The following is a 22,063-nucleotide window of genomic DNA, read 5'->3' as shown; positions in this document are numbered from 1 at the left end:
AGGAAGCTTAAATATTAAAAAAGCAAATGGACTTGAGAAAAACTGAAGTGTCATAAGAAAATGTAATTCACAGAAAATATTGTTTTAGTAATTAACTTTGCTGAAAAGGTAGCAACTCCATTCTGCAGCAGCTAATGTTTTCTCAGAGCTGCATTTTTCAATGTGATGCACTGCATAGAAACAGTTCAACTTAGAGTAAGCGTAATTGCATGCATGGTCAAAGATGGATCATTACATCAGAGTGCTAGATGCATAACTTCCTATTTAGTTACCAATGGAAGTTAGTATTCTTTCTGCTCAATGCTGTGAAAGGTTCTCCTGACTGTATCAGCGAACAAATGAGTAAGAACTAAAGCAGGATCAAGACAATGTATTCTGTACTGAAGGACTTTCCAGACAAAAGAAAATCTCTAATCACCCACCTCTGCTTGTGAGCCAAGCAAGGAACTGCCTAGCTATCCTCAGTTCTACCCATAGCAATGATGATTTTTTCCTTTTGCCAGATTTCTTCAGTCACTGAAGGTCTAGAATATGTAGAATCTGCTATAGGTTATAGTTCTGGCATAAAATATTTTCTTTCAGAGCCACTCCCCACCAAGAAGTTGAAGACTAATCTGCTGAACATTCAAACCAACTGAAACAAATGTAAAGGGTATGGATATATTGATATTTCTGTACTAAAGAAAGGGAAAAGTTCTGAACTTCAAGAAAACAACAAAACCCAAGCCCTTCAGCTTTCTCCGATCAGTCTGACAACAGTCTACAATGCTAAGTTTTCTTAACTGAATCTTGCCTTAAACTTCAAGATTGATATATTTTCTGTTCTCATCAGAGTAAAATATAACTTTGAGCATATTCTCTTTATCTTTAGTTCTCTCATTTATCTTTAGTTCTACATGCACCACAAAATAAACAGTGACAACCTCTCGGTATTATCTGCTAAAATAATTTCAAAAATGGCAAAAAGAATAAACACTATTATAACTTCTGTCACACACTATCCATTTGAATGCTCCAGAAAAACTCTTTAGCCTGGAAAGAAAAATATTAGAAAAGGATCTGGTACAGTTGTATTAGCAAAAATACAGAAAAAATCACCACCAGCTCTTAAGAGTTAAGAAACAGCATCAACTCATAATGATGTTGTGCCACAAGAGCACCAGTTTTGCTATGGAAAACTGAATATAAACTGAAAACCACTTTACACATACCTGAGAGTAACTTCTCCAAAGTGAAGCTCACCTGGTTTCCACAGCAATGCACAGTACTGATCTCTTGTTAACTATTAGTTTCCCTTTGTCAACAATTCTCTGTCACAATTAGAAGAGTACTTACTTAGCAACATTTTGAGAAGTACATATGCTATGTAAAGTACATGTACACAGAAAATGCATATTTAATACCTTGTTTTTAACATGCTGCATGCATGAAGCTCAATTTTCTTGCATTAAACATATTCAGGGCATAACACAAGTTCAGCTATTCCCCTTGTTTACTAAAGAACTTTTAATCACGCACCACAAACAAAGCTGAAAGCAGTCAATAAACCAAAACATCAGAATGGCAAACAAACCCATCTGTTGCAACCATGCTCTCCCTTAACAGCCTGAACTGCCACCACACCAGAACTAGTTGATTTACCAACCTAGATGCAAAATACAATGTAATAACTCAACAGAGAAGGAAAATTCAGGACTTCATTTTCTTCCCTTAGAAAGATCAGAAGAAAAAATTCAATTCATAATTAAAACAGCAAYTATTTTCAGATTTAAACCTCTTGCCTGGTTACAACATTGTTAATGCAAAGCATTTACTTTGAAACCTGGGTGGACAAAAGAAAGTTTTCAYCAGCAAATCTGATGCTCTGGAGAAGCAATATCCCAGCATCTATGAAAAATCTGTACCATTTTTAATAGTGTGGACTGTTATGATCTTTCTTTAGCAAGCTTAACATATTTATTAAAAGAACAGAAGGGTATCACTTCTGGTCTTTGTTACTTCTTTTAATGACGCATCTCTATGAGACAATAGACTTATGAATGGAATGAAACACCCTGATAGGGATCAGTGTGGACTAAAAGTTTTCSTAAGTTATCATAAGACCAAAACAGATTTTCTAGCCTGCCCTTCAGAGAACTCTGCAGTACCTGTTTTTATGCTGAGCATTAAAGACAGGCTTTTCACACACCACTACTTTGAACATTACAGAGCCAMCCAACAGAATTCATACTCACGTAGTAATGAAAATATGACATAATTGGGAAACTAGGATCCAAAAAAATAATGATATTCCTGCTTTCCAGGAACATGAACAGCAGGTGGGGTCTTAATAGACCTGTCTATGAGAAGAAGAGAGGTGAAAAACCTAGAAGACAGGACACATTCCAAAATATGAGCACAGTATGTCTTCCAGATAAGGATGGTTCTGAGCACTATGTGAACACAGACCACACTTAAARCATCAAACAAAAACCATACTATATGGTCCACCAAAAACACTGAGTTTATAGTGAAATTTATTGTTCTGCTTCCTAATACAATAAGCTACAAGGTACATACAGTATAAAACGAGAACATCCACAGAGCAAAGGTGATAAACATTCTGTGATGGTACAGTGGAGGTAACACCTGTCTAATCCTTCCACTTTATCCCACAAAGAGCAGCTAAAACTACTGACCCCCCCCCCCCCCCCTCCAAAAATATTAAAAAGTAAACTGTCTCTCTCACTTAGGAGCAGTGGGATTCAATGAGTTTTTTGAGGGTGCTGGTTATCTGCCAGTATCTCAAGAAAATTGGCTGAAACTAAAGTAACAAAGAAAAACTGTGAAGGTGGGAGTGACATGACCCATGCAAGATGCTCATGACACCTTGGTTCACTTCTCCTCAGAGCAAATGGCCTGTAAAGAAAGGAAACATTTGTTATGTCAAGTAAACCAGTAATTAACATGGTTAGAATTAAGATACAGTAAGCAAAATCTAACTCAACAGGAACAGGGCACACAGCTAAACTACTTTTAATGAAACCATAAGCATCCTTTTAATAAGACTGGGAGATTTGATAGCTGACAATCCTTCTCCCTTTAATGTTGGGTGCTATACAGAAGGGTGCATGTTGACATAGGCACAGCTGACACCTATACAAGGTTCCAAATCAAATAGCCTTGTCTGGGAGAACTCTAACAAYGGTGTGAACTGCAACCTCAACTCTTGAAAAACATCAAGGCTATAAACCCACAGGAAAATTGAATATTTACCTTAAAGGCACAAAAAAATCCACTTAACCACTTTTTCATATATACTTGGTGCGGTTGAGGGCTCTCTCGGCAAGGTGACCACTTTCATCTGTTATCTTCTCCCAGTCTGTTTGTCCAACTACAAAACCGATGGCCCTTTTCCTGTCAGCATCTTTTTTTTCTTCTAGATCTGCCCATCGCACCTAAGGAAAACATTCTATCAGTACAGTATCTTTCAAGAAATCCTGACACAAGTCAAGGCTTTCCACTGAAAGTAAGAGTACAAGAATACTGATTTCTATTAATTTTCCTTTGAACAGGTAGGTTTTGGGTTTTTTTTCTGATAGGTAAAGAGGGAAACTATGTTACATTTTTTAAAACTGAATACACCAGGTGTTCCGTGGAGCAGAATAAATATAGATTATAAGGTTTTTTTCCATTTCAGTGCTATAGTTCTGAGAGTTGAAGTGTAACTACTACAATTATTTCTCTGCTCAAAGCAATGCTTTCTGCAGGAAGAATGAACCGAGACTCATTTACTATCTTAATTTTCTGTGAAATCTGTCTTTCAATGGAAACAGCTAGGGATAACTATGAAACTCTAGAAAGACAGTGTTAAAGAGCAACTCAGCAATGAATAAATTAATGAAGGACAGTTTTATTCTCTATCTTCCATGATACATTTCCATTTAAATATTTCCATTATGTTATTACACTATGTAACTTTTTCACACATATGTTATTTCCCCAGCTTTACATCTCCATATCTGCACTGCACCTCTTCATGTAATGCAGATCGCTTGCATTTATCCTGTTCAGACACACAGTGACACCCACAAAACAAGACATGGATGGGAGAGAGAGCAACGGGGAGGAGGGAGCTTATAAGAGATACAATGAGTAAAGGCTACAGTTCACAAACTCAGCTGAAACACACCACTCCAGGACAAGAAAAAAGAGTAAGGAGCTCTTCCTTGACATACTGATTAATCTCATTCAAACCAGTGTGTTACTGGGGGATGTAGCCTTATCAACTCTCAACCAGCACCTCCCTATCCACAGCCTACCGGGATTTCCCCTGAAATTCCTACTGATAAGCAATGTCAACTTTCTTCCACCATCATCTCCTCTGCCAATGCCTTAAGCATCTCCATTTCTCTCAGGCATGCTTGTCCAGTAGTTCTGGTTTTCTTTTTGATATTACAGAGCAAAACAATACCCAAATACCAACAGTTAATTCAAATTACTTCTAGTGGCAAAAGCTGGTCTATTTTAGAGAAAAAAAAAATTATTACCTCTTTCTATTACCTTTCTTTCACTTCCCTCTATGACTTCCCCCTTTCTCCACAACAGAATTTAAACATGTAGCATTTTGTGTTCAGAACAGAACTACATATAAAGTTACATACCATCTCCCAAGCTTTATGCAAGTAACATCTACAAGACCTGATTGATGTAAAACCTAAATAACTGATACTTTCCTGAGACAAATCTTTTTGAATATGAGAACAGTGTACTGTTTCTGTMTACTTTTTAGAAAAACTTAACAAAAAATACCTTAATAAAATCATCACCTAGTTTTGCAATCTACATTGTATATCACACTATCTCACGACAAAACATACAGCATGAGAAAAGGACTCTCATTGCTCCAACATAGTGCATCAGCTCCTCTGGCAAAAAATGGGACAGCATCCCATTCTCAGTCTCTAAGCCACATCATGCATAGTTAGTCTGTACTACCTACAATTCCTAGCTTTGTTATAATTATTATGTTTACCTCTGGAAGACCTTACTTGCAAGAATAACCTCTTACAGAATCTAATGAAACAGCAAACTGAAAAGTGAGTCAGTGAAATTCCCATACTCATAGATATTGAATGACTTGATATCAAATCTTTTTCACACAGACCATTAAAGGGTTTTATATAGCCAGTAATTCATTTGAAAATTTATTACCCTTTTCTTTCCAGGTTCAGAAGCACGTGTATCATAGTCATCTGGAAGCTGCAGATAATCTTCCATTCTGCTGGCAATTGCTTCCCAGTCACGTTTTCTTTTAGTGCCAGTTCGCAAACCATCCAGCTTGTCTGAGAACAAACACAGAGCCTCAGCGTTAAGGGAGATTATTTTTTTCTATTATTCACACAAACAAGATGAGAGTGGAAAACTTTCAAAAGAACGAGCAGCAGAATTTGTACATCCAGCTTGTCTTGAGAGGTGGAATGATGAGTTGAAATAAACTAGAGAAGACTCAAAGGAGTTTTCAAGTTTTATTGATCTTTCATGTTAACTGTGTGGCAATAACACTCAGTGTTGTTATCTATATAAGGGAGAAAAAGTTTGCGCTTCCGGATCTATATGCAGTCTGTCCTTACAGGTACAATATAGCCAACAGTAGCTAGGAACCACAGATCCATCTTTCTGCATTTGAACACAATACTGAAGCTGTAGCACTTTTCCCAGATTTGGGGATCAATACTGTGTCAAACATGGCATACATGCAGTATTAGGGAACATGTGGCATATCATTTAATGCATCAAAACCAAGTTTTTGAGATACTGTTTCTGCTAAACAACAAGCCTCCTTGGAAAGCCTGATTCTCCCCTCTCTTTTTCTCTCCCCATAAGGCAAACCACTTAAAAAGTCTTCCAGGACTGGGAGAAAAATATCTYAGAATCTTTTCTTTCATGGTGTAAGAGATCAGTCATGAATATTTGAGCAGTACGTTTGTCCAACAGTCCTCATTTTCTTCTTTTTCTTATTGAACTGATACACMGCATGAGGAGAAACAATTCCACTCCTAGGTTCTAAAATTTTGTTCCTTTTTAGACACTTATTTTCAGTAAAGCAAATTACACCTTCTTGAAATTATATGGCAAACTGTCTTTGGGAAGGAGATGAAACATTCATCATAAGGTTATGAACAATAAAGGATGAAAAGGAAAACCAGCTTTACAAGTCAAAGGAAATTCCATTACTTCTGTCAATGTAAGCTACCAACTTATAAGCCAACAATTCAAGTTTGTGTAGAAGGAACACTAAGATTGGCAATTACATTCAGTAAACCATTCCCAGTGATGTTAGAAATACTGTTTCAGAAGTCACTGTTGTAATTAAATTCACCAACCAAAGGCGTCAGAAATGGACCAAATACAAGTCAGCATTATTATCTGGATAGGAATAGATGATGTTCAAAAGTATGTACTTAAAGAAGCTCAGTTCAGAGATGATTTTTTTTACTTAATATGGGAGAGAGAAGAGTAACAATGGAGATAATGTGAGGCAATGGTACTGTAGACACACTAGTATAATTTAAATGCCATGAACTAATGAAGTTATTTCTCCCTCATACAGCTCAAAACTTCTTAAAGACTCCACCTTTGCCCCATTTCCCTAGAACAGATACAGAATTTCTTCTAATAAAACATTATAATCCCCCTGGCTTCTTAAAATAGCCAACATTTAAGAAAAATGTTCAGAATATATGTATCTATTACATGTTTTAATAAAGGTTCTTCTTTTAAGTTAAATCTGCCAAATTTGATGCTCAATCTCCACAGATAGGCGACACTCCCTCTAGAAGACAAAATTGATTTATACAATATTCCTCTGTTACTCCAGGACATAATATACTTGCACTGTTTCTCAGTATTACTTTCAATTAATGTAGATCATTTGTGGCATTAAGCATTTCCAGAAAAAACTAACATTGAAAAGGAGATCAACAAACTTATTGCGAAGCATTTAGAAACATGGAGAAGTGAAAATTGAGGCGCTCTCTGCTGGCAAATACCTGTAGACAGACATATTCCTGTTGGAAGACAACATGCTATGATGCAAGCACACCTCATTACCAGTGTGAAACTAAGTTCAGTCTCCCATTCCCTGCTGCACACAGAACTGAAAACATTCACACGTGAATGTGAAGAACCGTGTCATGCTCAAACATCAGTGGAGGAGCTCAGAAGCTGTTCCGAATATGTAGTTCCCCTCTGTCCCTTTTTGTTACTGCTACACAGAATTTATTTTTAAATGTTGTCTCCTTCCACTTTTGAAGCTGGATTGCTTTTCCAGAAGGGTCTGCTTCCATCCATACTGCTGTGGTTCAAGGTACATGTGTCATGCAGTAGACACTACACAAATGTCAAAAATCTGCCACAAAGGATTTTTTCAGAATATTGTCTTCTGAAATGAGTCAAGGTGTCATTTTGTAACACTGGTGCTTGTGATTATTTATGGCAGATGATTATTTAGTGATAAACTATTGAACATCATTTTATAATTTCAGATTTTAAAACCAACAAAGCAGCAGCGTTTTCTGAAAACCCACAAAACTTAAAAACTCACCTTTGGAATTTTAAAAGGACTTCAGAAAGTAACTAATTTAATTAGCTCCTTTAAAAACTAAATAATAAATTAAATTTTGCCCTTCTTATACAAAACTCACAAAGTTTTATGTAGAATTCTGTTTGCATTCTAGAGCAAATTTTACAATGGTATCAAAGTTTCAGCTACACCAGAGGTTATTTCTCCATTCCTGAAAGTCTGTAGAACTCACTACTAAGCCACACCTTGAAACAGAGCATTGCACTAAACACTATAGCCCAGTTTTAAAAATGAGTGTCCATTACGTTAAATTTCAATATAAGAACTTGTGTACACTACGCACTGAGAAGATCCACGAACAAGACTTACAGAAGAAAACTGTGGCTGCGTACAGCACGTAAGGAAATGATAAATCACACACATACTCAAGGGGAATATAAGAGTAAAGTAAATCTGTGCTAAAGTTAGAGCTCTGGGCATGTTTGGCGATTGTCACAAGTCAGTGTTTGCAGCTAAAGAACTCACACTTTTCAGACATTTCCTGAGGTTATTACAATGACCAAGATATACTCTCTTTTCCTGTAACAACATCTATTCGGAAACAAAACAAAAAAGCAAAATGAGACGCAGAGCATCATTTCTGGAGTCTGCACTTACATCATTCTGCAAATGTGTGTCTTCTGGGACTAATGCAATAAACCTAATGGGCAGGTCAGCTCCCAGGAAATAACTCAATTTTGGAGAAACAAATGCATACCACAGTTTACATGCCTTTCCAAGAATAATTATAATTGGTCATCTACAATGAAGTTTTATTGTGAACTAAATATAGTAATTCTTACTCACAATGTGTATCTTGAGCTAAAAGCTGTCTGCCCTGGCAGAGCAGTTTTCCAAAGGAACTGTATTCCTTACATAGGAACGCCTGGCTTTTTTTTAAACCTAAGTTTCTGTCAGAATTTACTTTTAATTTATATAAATAGGAAACTGAATCTAGAGAGTAGTTGTAAAATTGTGAATACAGATTTAATAGAAAGCCCTTCTCAGCATCTGTATCTGTGACCTGCAGCATGCTCACGTCAGGTTTGACTGTTGTTGACATGAAGTTTGACTGTTAAAGGAATATTGCAACAGCCTTGCAAGTAACTTACTTCAGCATAAAAGTGACTGCTGCTTTCTACCCATTTTGCATTTAAATGGTAACCACATAAAAATCCTGTGTTTTACATTAKGGAATATTCATTATGAAAGGAAACGCAACACACTTCTTAGTATAAACTTAAGAGATAATTTTACATTATTAGAGAAATCATTGCTTATAACAAAAACTCAAAACAATCCTGACTTAATTTTCTAATTGCCTAGCTGTTTGATATACCAAAATCATTGAGCACCAGGTGCCTTTGGTTGTACTGCAAGTGCCACATCATCAAYGTAATCCACAACTATATGACTTAAAAAAGAGCACAGTAGCAGAAGAGATGGTGTAGCTAAGCCCTTAACAGCAAAAGATAATGTAAGCCAGACCTTCTAATGCTATTTCTATGACGTAGTTGTGATTTTGGTTATTGGAAAGTAATGATACATAGGGTTGTACCACACGTGCAGGAGCAAACCTCAAAATGTTAAGACATGCTGTGTCCCATTCAAGTATGTTACTTCTCACAGACATGATATAAAAATAGGAGTTGTGAGTAGACTGTCAAGACAAAATCTTCACTTAGAACCATTACTGTTCAGCAAAAAAGCCCACAATGAAATTGATCATAATAACCAGAAACCCCTTTCTACGAATACTTCTTTCACCATAGCCATGGTGCATGCATTTCTGCCTGAAAGTCACTTTTGACTTGGACAGAATCCTAGTATCAGCAACTAATCAGAACAGAAAGTGCAGTAAAAATCATGCCCTTGTGCTCATGAAAAGTCCATTTCCATCTACTAAGAACAATTCCATTGCTCTCCTAGAACTGCAAAGCRTAATGAACTTTTAACTTTCCAATACCTAAGATGTTGAAAATATACACTGGCACCTAATCATTCAGAATCAACTTCAAAGCATGCCACTACTTTGGCTTCACAGATGTCAATTTTGGAAATTGAGAAACATTTTTAATACAGTTCAGCTATGAGACATGTCTCAAAGAATGTTAGAAGTTTCAAGACTTAGGCTTAAAAAAGGGTATGCAATATGAAAAAAAGGTACAGTACAATGTAAGTTGACTCTTTGCTTATATAAAAACAATAAACACAGAAAATATGAAGAATATAAATATTGCTTGTTGAAAATTTTAAGACAAGGTACTTTCCTTGAACAGATGGAGCAACAATTAATGAGTATATAAAACAGCGATGATTAGAAAGTGGTAAAGTCTCTTGCCTCTGGCAGAAGATAAATTCCTTTTCTGTATAGACGCTTTTGCATTTTCAGACACGTATGAAATCAACACATTTATTTGTTTTTGTATGAAGGCACAGTAAAAAACAAAAATTCAGGTCTTGCAAACATCATTAGATACCAACTATAAGAAACAGGAAAAAATAAATACCCACCTAGCTTTGCCTCAGAAGTGTCCATCTCCCATTTGCTTTTCGGAATGTAACCCTAAATCATACACAGAAAGAAGCTCGGAGGATTAGAGAGAGACACACATGCATATCACTTTTGAACTGGAAACAGCATTATAATGGGAGTTTAAGGTATTTCTTTTTGTAAGGCACAATTCTCATTATCAGATGAAGTAGATCAATTACTTGGTATTTCAGAACTTCTGCATCCACTTCGCATTCAGTGATTTGAGCAGCCCTTGCAAATCACTACAAGAGCGCTGCCCTCTGCAAACACAGAACTCCAGAATGAGTCTAACAGACAGCAAAGGCACTGTGTGCACAGTTACTGTATTGTATTATCCCAGGTGGCAAAGTTACTGCAATAKAACTTTCAGGCATAAAGAATATTCAAAGCTTTACATATAGAAATGAAAAAGTTACCGTAGGCTTTTATGATCACATTCCCACATTTACCACTCACAAGCCTCACTGACTCCTTTTTTTACTAAATTAATGTATAAGTGGTTAATCCACAATTAAACCATTTCTTTCTTGTTTAAATGAGAGTATCTGCTGAATCACTAGGATTTAAATATTACTTTTCATTTCAAAATAGTACTCTTAGCTCATTGATTCTTTTAAAACAATTTTTCCCTACAAATAATGCCACCATGTGTAATGATTTTTAGCCAGTTGATTCTCTGTAAATGAGCATAATGATAATAAATTTGGCAAAAAGGTATTTATTTTAGTTAGCTTCTTGTTTTCTTTTCATAGTCTTCGACAAGTAAATAATTAGTAATCAACCCTCATGTCAGCTGTTCAGATTTGGTATAACATACTTATGTTCCTCTGCAACCACATAAGAAAGCTCAATGTAATGGAAGCCCTGTGAGAATTTAATTATTTTTAAAATGTTTTTTAATAGAGAGAGAAAATAACTACTCTAGAAGATTTCAAAAAGAAAACAAATAATCCACAAACCAGTTTTACTACACTAACTTTTTTTCCTGCTTTATTTATAGGTCACTTCCACTGCGGTAAAAATATGAGTGTATTTGTTAACACTATGTGTTACTAAATTAGTGTATTCCAGTAAATTCCAGAGAGCCACACTGCATTTGATCCAAAATCCTTGAATGACCTTTTTCCTATTAAGCATATATTAAGCACCAGTGATTTGAGGTTATCAGATCTCTGGATTTTCTTGTTTTTAATGAAATCTGTAATTAATGCAAACCAAGACAGTTTATGCTGCAGTATTTCCTTGTAACAAATAAATAAAATTCGTATCTATACATATATTAATACTTTTAAACCAAGTTGCACCTTAAAAGTTTGTTCAGAAAGTTTATACCACCACTAAAACCCTGCATTAAACAAAGTGATATGTAATATGCTGGTGAGAACACTAAGTTAAATGTATCAATAATTCATGCCATCAAGCACAGAAAAGCAGAACTGTCTGAATGCTACAAATAATCCTATGGGAGTTGATAATAGCAAGAAGAGTGACTTTGATGGTGTGAAATGGCCTATTGTGCACTGAATCTATACAATATCCCAGTCCTCAAATAGGATAAGCAAAGATTCAGACTTTATCCCTTGGTACAAGACAGTTGGATATTTCAAGGGTATCTGCCAGATGGCAGGAGCTTCAGACCTCCCTTTTCCCACAGGATTAAATGCAGCAAAATGAATTGCAGAGCCCTTACCAAAGGCTCTCAAAAAGGCAAGAGATCTCAAATAAGAATATCCTGTTCCACCTTTCTGTCTGACATAATTCTCTGAGATTAGCTATCTGACTGAATTCCAGAGATTGCATACAGTAGATAATGCTTTGCTATTCTTCATATCTTGTGAATCTGAATAGAACACATTCTTATATGCAGATTACTTTCAGGTTTTTAATAATTTGCATAGTTTTCACCACCGAGTTTTCTGTCTCATAAAGAAAAGGCTTATTGTTATATGTGCTATACATYAGGACACTCCCAGGAACCCATAAACACATACACACACACAGGTATTTATGCACTGATGTCTCAAAAGCTAAAGACAACTTTCTCTTTTAGCTACAGCTCATGGAAATGAAACTAGGAGCCATATTCTTGTAAACGTGGATGTGTCATTAAAATGTTTTAACCACACATTATGCAGTCTCATACTCTGCGCCAAAGAATAATTTAGTAAAGAGAATAAATGAGTCATGTTGCAAAAAACAGATGTTTATTAAAATCCACTTTTCCTAAGCTTTTTTTAATTCTGTATTTCAACTGCTTTCTAAACTGCCACTCCTGAGGAACAGTAAATTTCCATCAAGGAAAAGCACTTTGCTCATCTTGGACATTTTTGGTTACTTCCTGTTTATTGAACTTTAACTGCTTGGTTGTGGGAACCAAGATTTGCGACGTTCAACTCATCATGCACTGACCAGTTGCAGCTCCAACACATACCAAGAAGTTACAGCAGGAAGCCTTTCGTAGCCTTTGAAATACATACTCARAAAAGCCAGCCCTCAGGACAATTCTATAACCTTTATTTATCCAAGAGACCTAATGCCTCACCTTGGAAATACCACCTGACAAACAAAGTCAGTCAACCGTGGCAGAAAAAGCAGTCTTCATAACTGTTGTTATATACTGTGACAGTTGAGGAAAGTTCTTTAGACACGTGAAAGGAAATAAGCTAAATTAATCTTTGCCCATTKTTCCCATCCCTCCACTTAGTGTAATTCTCAGATTATCTGAAAGACAGCAGCATAGYGTACTGCAATTTAAAATGTCTCTAAAAGGCATGTTACCGTGCTCCACTGACAATAGTGTTTGTGGCACATACTCACATATTCTTAGAAATAAATTAGGAAGAAATAATATGATTTATCATTAAAGTTCTCCTAGAAATGTGTAAGTAAAAAACTACTAGAAACATGTGTGTTAAGATCGCAGTGTTAAGAATGGCAATGGGTTGGCACTTGTAAGACTGAGATTCTCCCTCAGACACATTAATGAACAATTTGTTAGAGATGGCTGATGTGTCTCCTACCAGTTCACTTTCTTCCTCCTCTGCTGTGTCCTTCTTGACTTCTTCTTTCTGGTCTTCAATATTTGCATCAAAATCCTCCATCTCCACCTGTTCCAAATCATATGCACAGACTTACAAGCCACTGCCTGGCTTTTAAGTATTTTCTTTTTAACAARGTAGAAGACTCCAAATTGAAATAGAAAAGAAAGAATTCATCTTCAAAAGAATGATGATGCAATATATATGACTAAGGCGCCCATTATGGATTTCCTCAGAAGCAGGTTCCCTTCTAGCAACAGTACGACAAAGAATAATCTTTGCAAAGATTTTCTGGGGAAAAGAGAAATAGTTCATTCTCTTCCTTTACATGCATTCCTTGTATTACCAGGATCTGTAACAGCAAGATATTTCTCTTGCTTCCCCCACAATCACATTTCAAAACTTGCAATCTCAGAAAAARTTCTTAAAACTTGCCATTTACAAATCACTGGAATGGCTCTCTCTGCATAGAATATCTCTACAGAGCCTTTATCTTCCATATATTTTTAAATCACAGTAGAGAATAATAATAACCACAGAAATAACAAAATACAAGAATGCTTGAAGCCATACATCTAACCCTGCTCATYTAATGCAATACTTTCTGGGCTCCACAGCTCTAATGAGGACTCATGCATATACTGTGGAATACATAAAACTCTACAAGTACGCACAATTCTTTACATAATTTGCAAAACCTTGTAAACCTCAATCTATCGGTCTCTGAGCCTACTTTAGAGGGAAGCCTTTTGCTGTCCTCTTAAAGCTTACTATTTTCCAGTGCAAAGAATTTGGAGATTTAATAATAACTTGCTATCATGACAAACTGCAAAGATTCTCGGTCTACTTCAGTGGTTTCTATGGCCATGTCAAGAGCTGTTCTGACAGCAACAAGCAGATATGGTTCATTCACAAAGACCATACAATCAACACATTAATTTATTCCCAGAGCTCCTGACACAACTGCCAAAGAAGAATGCAACAATACAGTAAGCTGACACACAAAGCTGCATGTCATGGCAAACTGCAAATTTTGCACTCTGCAAAAGAGTAAAAAGGCAGCATACTTTTACAGCAATTGTAACCTGCTGCTACATGTTATTTATTTCTTCATTTWCTGCCACATATTTGTATTTCTCAAAACAAGGCTGAGTTCAAAATAGTTAATTTCCTTATTTTACTTTCTCCAACTGCTTTCTCAAAATATTACCTAAATAATTCAGTAATCTGGAAATAGTGCTGCGTTTCATCTAAGAGTCCAAAGATTCTCTTTAATCTCTTTAACTGGTAATCAACAGTTGCTAAGAGCAAAGTGACTTCAACTCTTGCTCAAAGATACCTAAGCCTGAGTTTCAAAAAGGTGATAAAAGGTAACACTGTACCTTCATGTTTGGAGTAATTGACAAGAATAATGGAATACACTTCCCTGACACAGTGATTCTGGCTTTCTACAGTGCCAACTATAACCGCCTCCTTGTGATAATTTCTTTGTCTGCTTTGTATTTTCAATATAGTCACATTGACCTGATTTGTAGTTTTACCAAGCACAGAGATTCRTACCTCTTCGATAGCAGCATCCTGCAACAGAGAGCGAATGTCCAGGCGCATCATGTGGCGTGGTGCTGCCTCCCAGTGCTCAGACATCTAACAAAACACAAACATAAATGAAGCACCACTAAAAATCTAACAGATTAATTGGAAAATCTGGTTTCTGATCACTAACAAGATGTATCTGTACTTCAGTAATTTTGATCAACCACATGAGATAATTAACAGTACTTCTTAGAGGAAAAGTGAAAGCATTATGTAGCCTATAGTTTTCAAAAAACAGGAGGCCCAAAAGTACAATAGGACTCCAGATATATACAGTTACCCTGCTGATGTCCTTTAGCTTGCGTCCATGAATATTCCTCTTGGAACATGTCTGGTTATCTGCACTCATTTCAGCTAAATAGACCTAGAAAGAAAAAGACAATATTAAATATTAGAAATCAATTTTTAGAGCTCTTTTTCTACCTCATAATACACTCWGCAGTTGTACACCTTAAGAAAGGAAAACCTGCACTGTATATCACAGCATTTTTCCCGAATGTGGGAGACATCTTCCATGCAAAAGTTCAGAAACATCTGTACATGGCTGTCAGCAAGTCCAAATGCTATTTAGGCTCCATTACCTCAAACCCCTTCGTTTTTGCAGCACTCCAAAACTGTTCAAAGTGTCGCACTCTATCATTGATAGCATCAAGGATAATGAAGGGAAAGAAGCCGTCATCCAAGGTCTTTTTAAAAGTTTTAAACATGCTGGTGCGATAGGTCTCTTCCATATCAGCTTCATATTCATATTCCATCACCTTTACAAGGACAAAAGCATTTAAGAAAGAGGATATCTATAAAAAGCTAATATTCAACACTTGAATGTCATGATCACAAGGTACACTGGTATGTGAAAAATACCTTTCAGGTCAGTCTTTAAGAATTCTCTCATACCAGCCTAAGTCATGCTGGCTTCTTTTGAAAAACAGCCCAGAGATCTCTGCACTCTTCCCAACCCACAGACTGAAATTCTGATTGCCACTGTGCTTTTCCAGAATGCCTCTTTTTTTGTCAGGAAAAGAAACTGAATTAAGAGTACCTTCTTTTTAACTTTTTTTCCTGTATCTGGGTCTCTCTCTTCTTTCTCCACTTCCGTGATAAAGTAGTCATCTAGGCTCAGCACTCTTGGTGCAGGTCCTCCACATTCTACTTCCTTATCCTGGGAAGAAAGCAAAAAGAAACATATACCTTTGCTGTAAAAAATTCCATTCTGCTACAGAGAATCTTCAAAATACTTTTGGCCAACAGCAGTTCCCTGCTCAATACTCAAAACAAGAAGAGAGTAGTCACCCCCCTGCTTGCTAAGAGTGGTGGAAGATTCACACATCACATGGAACACAAAATAGTAAGAGACTTAAATTCCAGGCCAACAGAAAGCAAACAGCAGAGGAAGCACATGTAAAAGACAAGCAGCACTACACAGTGAGTGCCTGTTAACATACCCTGATGAGTTTTGCTACATGTGTCTTTCCACTGCCGGGTAATCCTCTCATGATGATCACAATCTGAAACAAAGATCATGTAAGAAGACAGGATACTGTACTACATTTAACAGAATCTCTTTTGCAAACATTTCCTTCTAGAGAATTATGTGCAGTGGGCTCATATTTTGGCATATCATCAAGCACTCACTATCTATTTTAGAAATCAGACTATGAGAAATGGTAGTAGTTCCACTTAATTCAGAATTTTTGAATTAAGCAGTTTAGGCTGCATAAGATGTTCTAGATCTGGTTCAGTTTCACTCATTTAATTCATTTGACTGAATGAAACATCTAAATATTTTACAGCCTAAATTATGTTATTTCTTATACAACATGGCGCACTGCCAAATCTGACTTTGTGTAAAGCCAARTCTTTACACCGAAATATCAAAAACCCAAGTGAAGACCTCAGAAGAGGCCAAAATACCTTAATATTACACACTAAGTTGCTTTTAGCATTCCCAGGAAGTCTACCTSTCCTATGACTTCTAATAGCTGTACTACAACACTCTAAGCATTTCCWAAGGAACCAAGCTAATTTCCAGAGATTCCTCAAATGCACACTTGTTCCCAATGCATTACATCCACCAGCATTTTATCAGAATACAGACATGGTAGAAACCAACTGTTGATTGTAGAATRTATACTCACCCTCTCTGGCCTGCTCTCCCGTCCTGGTGGCTTTAAAATGTCATCTACATTTTTAGATTCTGGCTTCCTTTCCACTCGTGGAGTAGGTGGGGGCTGACGAGGCATGGATGGAGCAGAAATAGGAATCCTTTCCTCGGGGTAATTTCTACGATCACCTTCAAATTCCAGTGTTTGGACAGAAGAATTTTCTTAGTTCAGTAAAATAAAAAAATTAAGATGTTCATACCCGGCTGAGCTGATTTAAACAGACCTTCATTATTTTAAGTTAAATTCACACATGTCCTCAAAATAAGTAAAATTTCTGATCTTAAACCTATTTCAAAGACAGTTTTTAGCAGACTCCGTAACTTTTTCCTTTATGATCTCATCACCAATGAGAAACAAATCTAAATTACATCACCTAAAGAAATTTTCCTGAATTATACACTCTGAACAAATAAATACGGCAAATCAATCTTCTACCAATTAATCTTCACCTATGCAAGTCCATTATTTTTCATAACATTCTATTGTGATGTCAAAATTGAGAAAACTGTACCTCCAAACATGGAAGGCCCATGATCATATGGTGGACGATCTGTCTTCCGTTCATATGGTGGTCTCTCAAAACCACCTCGCCTGGAGGACGGATGGTCTTTCTTGTCACGGTAAGACTGAGTTCTTGAAGGTGTAGTAGGAAGAACCCTGTCAAAACAGTATTTTTTGTATTTCTAGAATTTCCACCATGGATTCCAGAACAAAAGGAGCATGTACCTCAAAATGGCAAAGTGGACAGCCTGATACACAATACAACCTCAACTGTATTGATTGCAATAGCGTTCCAAAATCACGTACCTATCATCTCGAGGATGCCGCTCTTTTTCAAATCTTTCTCGTTCGTAGTCCACAGAACCACGGTCTCTGTGCATTTCCCGCTCTCTCTTGAAATCCCGATGATCTGTGTTGGAATTACCCTGACGCTCAAAATAAGGCTCACGATCTCTTTCTCTGTTGTAGCGACCTGGATGCTCTGAAGGGAGAAACCCATGGAAATCCAAACTAATATCTTGGAAAAAAAAAGGCAACAGGCAAGAGTGCAAGAAAAGTATATAGAAACACAAGATATGTGAGCTAGGATGGACTTAATTACACACTATCTCTTTTCCAAACTGTAACAGACAACCATACCATGCAATCCTACTTAAAAGCTACAAAACTGAATTTTTAAAGTGGCTAGGCTATTGACKGCATTACTCCTCTTGACAATATAAACTGTTACTCTTATGGACCTCTGAAGAAAATGAAGTGGCTCTAGCTCAAACGTGAGTTACTTAGTTTGAACAAACTTTTATTGCCTTCAACTTTCCTTAAGAGCAAACTAACTTTTTGAGAGCTAGCCAAGCATCCCCTACCTTTTTGAAATGTCTGCCTGTCTGGTAGAGGTTCTGGACGAAGGGTTACCCTCTCCCCATATGGAATCTGTTCCACTTTACTGGTGGTTATATCTGGTTAAAAACAAACAAAAGAATAATTAACATTTTAAAACACATGTCTTCCATTTTGTTTTCTCTTCATGAAAAGTAATCAGTCAATGCCATTAAGAATGACTAGATCAACCTACCATAGTTTCTTTTAATGGATAATGCAAAAAGGGCTTTACATAAATAAATAGCACCATGGTTTTTAAAGGGTGAAAGTGGGTTTGTATGTGTATGCAAATCATTCCATCTAAATAATGGGACTTCTGCCTTTTCAGGTGAGTTCAGTTAGCTTGCAGTGTCAGAAAATTATAAACATTAAAATGCTCTGAAAGTTTCAGTAACTCACAGAACTACCATAATGTCAAGAAAAGGAACTGAGAGTCCCATAACAGCAACATTTTTTAAACAGCTTTTAGTAAAACATCTAGCTAATGGAAGAGATATGGCTTCCACTTCTCTTATGGTAGCTTAGAGAGAGAAAAAACACACTTCAAATGACAACATACAATTTAAGAATTTCTTTATGAAATGATTTCACTCCAGTTAAAACTTAGTATATGAGGGAGATTAATTATATTTAAAAACTAGCATTGAATTTTAGCTTTGATTRGCTCAATACTAAAAGCAGAGTCCTTCACTACTTCATCTTAACCACCTGTACAGGGTGCATGGCCTTCAGAACTAGACTCTGTCTCCCTCTCTGGCTAGAGGGTACCTCCCACCCATTATGCAGTATATAAATAATGCAAACACCAGCCACATGGCACTTTAAATCACTAAGTCACACCTAAGAACTGTAACCATCCAAAGTATCTTCTAGCCCAATATATTTCCATACTCACCTACAAAGGAATTAAGGGAAAGTATTAATATCAATCTAAATATAACACATAATTTTGTGTTTATTGGAAACAGCCATGGCTGTACACTATTCAGTTCACACCAAAATAGCTTTTTCTAAAAGCAGTAAGAAAAACACTAAACTCAGGGCTGGAGGTTAGAGACTTCTTAAAACTGCACTGCTCAGCATTACATCGTTAATGTACACAAGTCTACTTATTAACTGCAGAACATGCATACTGCTTTGCATGGAACACTCCTTCCAAAAATAAGTCAGAAGGACTAATTAGCTCTTTGATACAGATCAAATACACYGTAATACCCACCTCGCCCATGGCCATAATCCACCGTTTGCTGAATGACGGGTGCTTTAGGAACTGGTGGCATAACTGGAGAAAGGGACACTGGTACAGCTGATGGAATGGAGGTATGGATGGCAGGTACTTTCACAGGTGAGGAGACAGGTGGAGGCATCATTGACTCATGTTTACACAACTCGTACTCCATATTTGCACCTTTATCCTCATTTGTGTCCCACAGTCCATGGAAAGAGTCCTCATCCCAGCGTTCCTGTTCCACAGCAGAAGGTGATGGTTTTAAAGATTGATCATTACTTGGGGTTGTAGTTGGAGTAGAAACTGGAGCATGTGGCCTTGCCATAGGTGTAGTAGGCCTTGCCATAGGTGTAGTAGGTCTTGCCACAGGGGTGGGCTGTCTGAACAACATGGGAGGTTTTATAATAACAGCAGGAGAAGGTTTAATAGCTTGGGCTTCTACTGGTGCCTCTGAAGATAGCTGAGAAGAGACCTAGATGCAGAAAGCACTTTTAATGTAGTTCTGTAAACTAACCTTCTCTCATCCTCTGTAAGTCAGTAAGTGCAATGGCAGTCAGTAATCAACTCATATATATTTTCTAGTACCTCCATCAAGGTGCTACAGGTAGGAGGACTATTTTCAAAGACTGGTGGCCTGATCTGATTTCATGTCTGCTCACTGTTTGAAGGCTTAAATACTACTTATTTTCTTCTTCAAAATTACCTTACCAATTTTAGCTCCAGTAGGCCTATCTCAATTCAAATGTATCTACTGTTTTGTTCCCAAAGACTCCTGCTGTCTGCAAAGATTTCTGCTGTCTGTGTGAAGGCTGAAAGTCTAAAAGTAGGGCAGCTTGGTGATATGCAAAAGGATTGATAAGGCCAGTTTCTTTGTGGAAACCACTAGAAAAATTCAGAGAGCAGAAATACCTGGAAAATCCTTAATGAAAACAATACCCAAAGAACGTAAGACATTGAAATGTCTTGCCCACTGGAAAAACAAACCAAACAAAAACAAATCTTCCAATGAACCAAACATCCACAAGAAACCCCATGTTACAAATCTTTTCAGCATCATAACAGATGCCAAGTTACARGCAGCCTTATGAGCAACGTGCAACAAAAATTACAGAATGGTGGACACAAAGCTGACCTCTGTAATAACAGTTCAAAGTTACAACAGAAATATCTGGAGGCAGGAATTCCAAGAAAGAATTSTTTGGAAGCCTCTAGGAATATGAATTAAGTAGCCTGAGATACAAAATAGCAAAATTGAGTAAAGTAACTTCCTAAAGGCACCAATATACCTGAAGTTCTTGGTAGGAAATCAGTTCTATTATTTTACTTTGCAGACACTGTAAACAAGGAAGAGATCACCTAGGCAAAAAGAAAACTTGCAGYGCCTCATTCATTGCATAACACTTCTTTGGAAGGAGGGACAAACATAGACTGGTCTGGGTAAATGACAGACCCAGACCACCTTATGGCTAAATGTATTGGTATAAGTAACYTTGGGGTTAAGATGTGATGAAGAATAAAGACTGTGCATGACCTCAGACATCTTCTCCAATACACATTTAACAAAACTGTTTACTTGTTCTAGGAAGGATTTATAAACCTGAGTTAGCATGACCACGGAAGTTCAGTTGATTTCTGAATTATCAAAACCCTCAAATATAAGCATCTGAGTAGAGTTCCAGAACTACACAGAAGATTAAGTAGTAGAGGAGTAGTTGTATCACAGCAGGATGGAGCTACACAAATGTGAGTTTCCATGCACTTTATGATATTCCAGAAGGTAACAAGAATTCCCAACAGAAACAACAAACAGAAGGCTAATGCCCATGCTACATAGAAAGATCTCAAGATTCTGATTGACGTATCCTCATTTTTTTTCCAACTACAAAGAGAAGATAGCTCCTAAAGTAGGAAAAGCAGTGCAAATTGACAGAACTTAAGCAATGAAGAGCAGGGTCTTCCTGTGAACCTTATGCCTGTTTTGGAAGAGCTCACCTCTTTTTGCACATTATCCCACAGCAATCGAGACTATTGAACCTCATGTGCTACCATCCCTGATAGGTCATACTCAGAAGATATGGAGGACTGACTAAGTAGAAAAGGCTTTGGAAAATGTAAAAAAAAAAACAAAAAAACCACGTTGTTTTGCCTCAACAGAAGATTATTGAGGTTGTAAGGATTGCTAGGRAGGGCATGCCACAGAGAAATTAGACCATCAGTGTGTGGAACTGATTCAACATATACAACATAAACAGTAATTACTACCAACATGCTATTAATGTAAGACAAATTTACCTGAAAGGCACCTGGCCTTGCATTGGTGTTCTGTGCTCTTGGAGAGTCCTGGGTGGAAATGTCAGGTTTGAACTCCTTCAACTTTTGTAGCTGTTCTTTCTGCTCTCTGCACATGCATCATAAGAAAGTATTATCAGTCTATAGCTTAAATGAAAAGTTAAGTTAATCAATGCTCATGGTGAAAACACATATTACAACAGCAGCAGAGGCCGAGTCAAAAGAAGAAAAGGA

General features: G+C 36.9%; 1 protein-coding gene across 5 annotated transcripts in view; it reads right to left on the bottom strand.

Moving 5' to 3' along the window:
* Nucleotides 1–1,230: 1,230 nt before the first annotated feature.
* YLPM1 (YLP motif containing 1) overlaps nucleotides 1,231–22,063 on the bottom strand; it is a 37,095-nt gene continuing 16,262 nt past the window's right edge. Inside the window, exons 6-21 of one of the 5 annotated variants that reach the window (XM_057373084.1) lie at nucleotides 21,833–21,938; nucleotides 19,532–20,012; nucleotides 18,297–18,389; nucleotides 17,740–17,914; nucleotides 17,444–17,589; nucleotides 16,906–17,093; nucleotides 16,213–16,275; nucleotides 15,810–15,929; nucleotides 15,352–15,528; nucleotides 15,051–15,134; nucleotides 14,738–14,821; nucleotides 13,160–13,246; nucleotides 10,118–10,169; nucleotides 5,194–5,324; nucleotides 3,256–3,437; nucleotides 1,231–2,898 (exon numbers count right to left, since the gene is read on the bottom strand). In XM_057373084.1, coding sequence (XP_057229067.1) covers nucleotides 3,291–3,437; nucleotides 5,194–5,324; nucleotides 10,118–10,169; nucleotides 13,160–13,246; nucleotides 14,738–14,821; nucleotides 15,051–15,134; nucleotides 15,352–15,528; nucleotides 15,810–15,929; nucleotides 16,213–16,275; nucleotides 16,906–17,093; nucleotides 17,444–17,589; nucleotides 17,740–17,914; nucleotides 18,297–18,389; nucleotides 19,532–20,012; nucleotides 21,833–21,938 — 2,134 coding nt within the window. In that variant the 3' untranslated portion in view covers nucleotides 1,231–2,898; nucleotides 3,256–3,290. The other 4 variants (XM_057373156.1, XM_057373243.1, XM_057373322.1 and 1 more) reach the window with 4 other exon arrangements.

This window comes from Malurus melanocephalus, unplaced genomic scaffold, assembly GCF_030028575.1.
Source record: "Malurus melanocephalus ecotype Western Australia unplaced genomic scaffold, MMel_1.1 scaffold_0, whole genome shotgun sequence".
Taxonomy (NCBI): Eukaryota; Metazoa; Chordata; class Aves; order Passeriformes; family Maluridae; genus Malurus; species Malurus melanocephalus.
The sequence above is the reverse complement of the archived record's forward strand: the minus strand, read 5'-3'. Positions and strand labels throughout refer to the sequence as shown.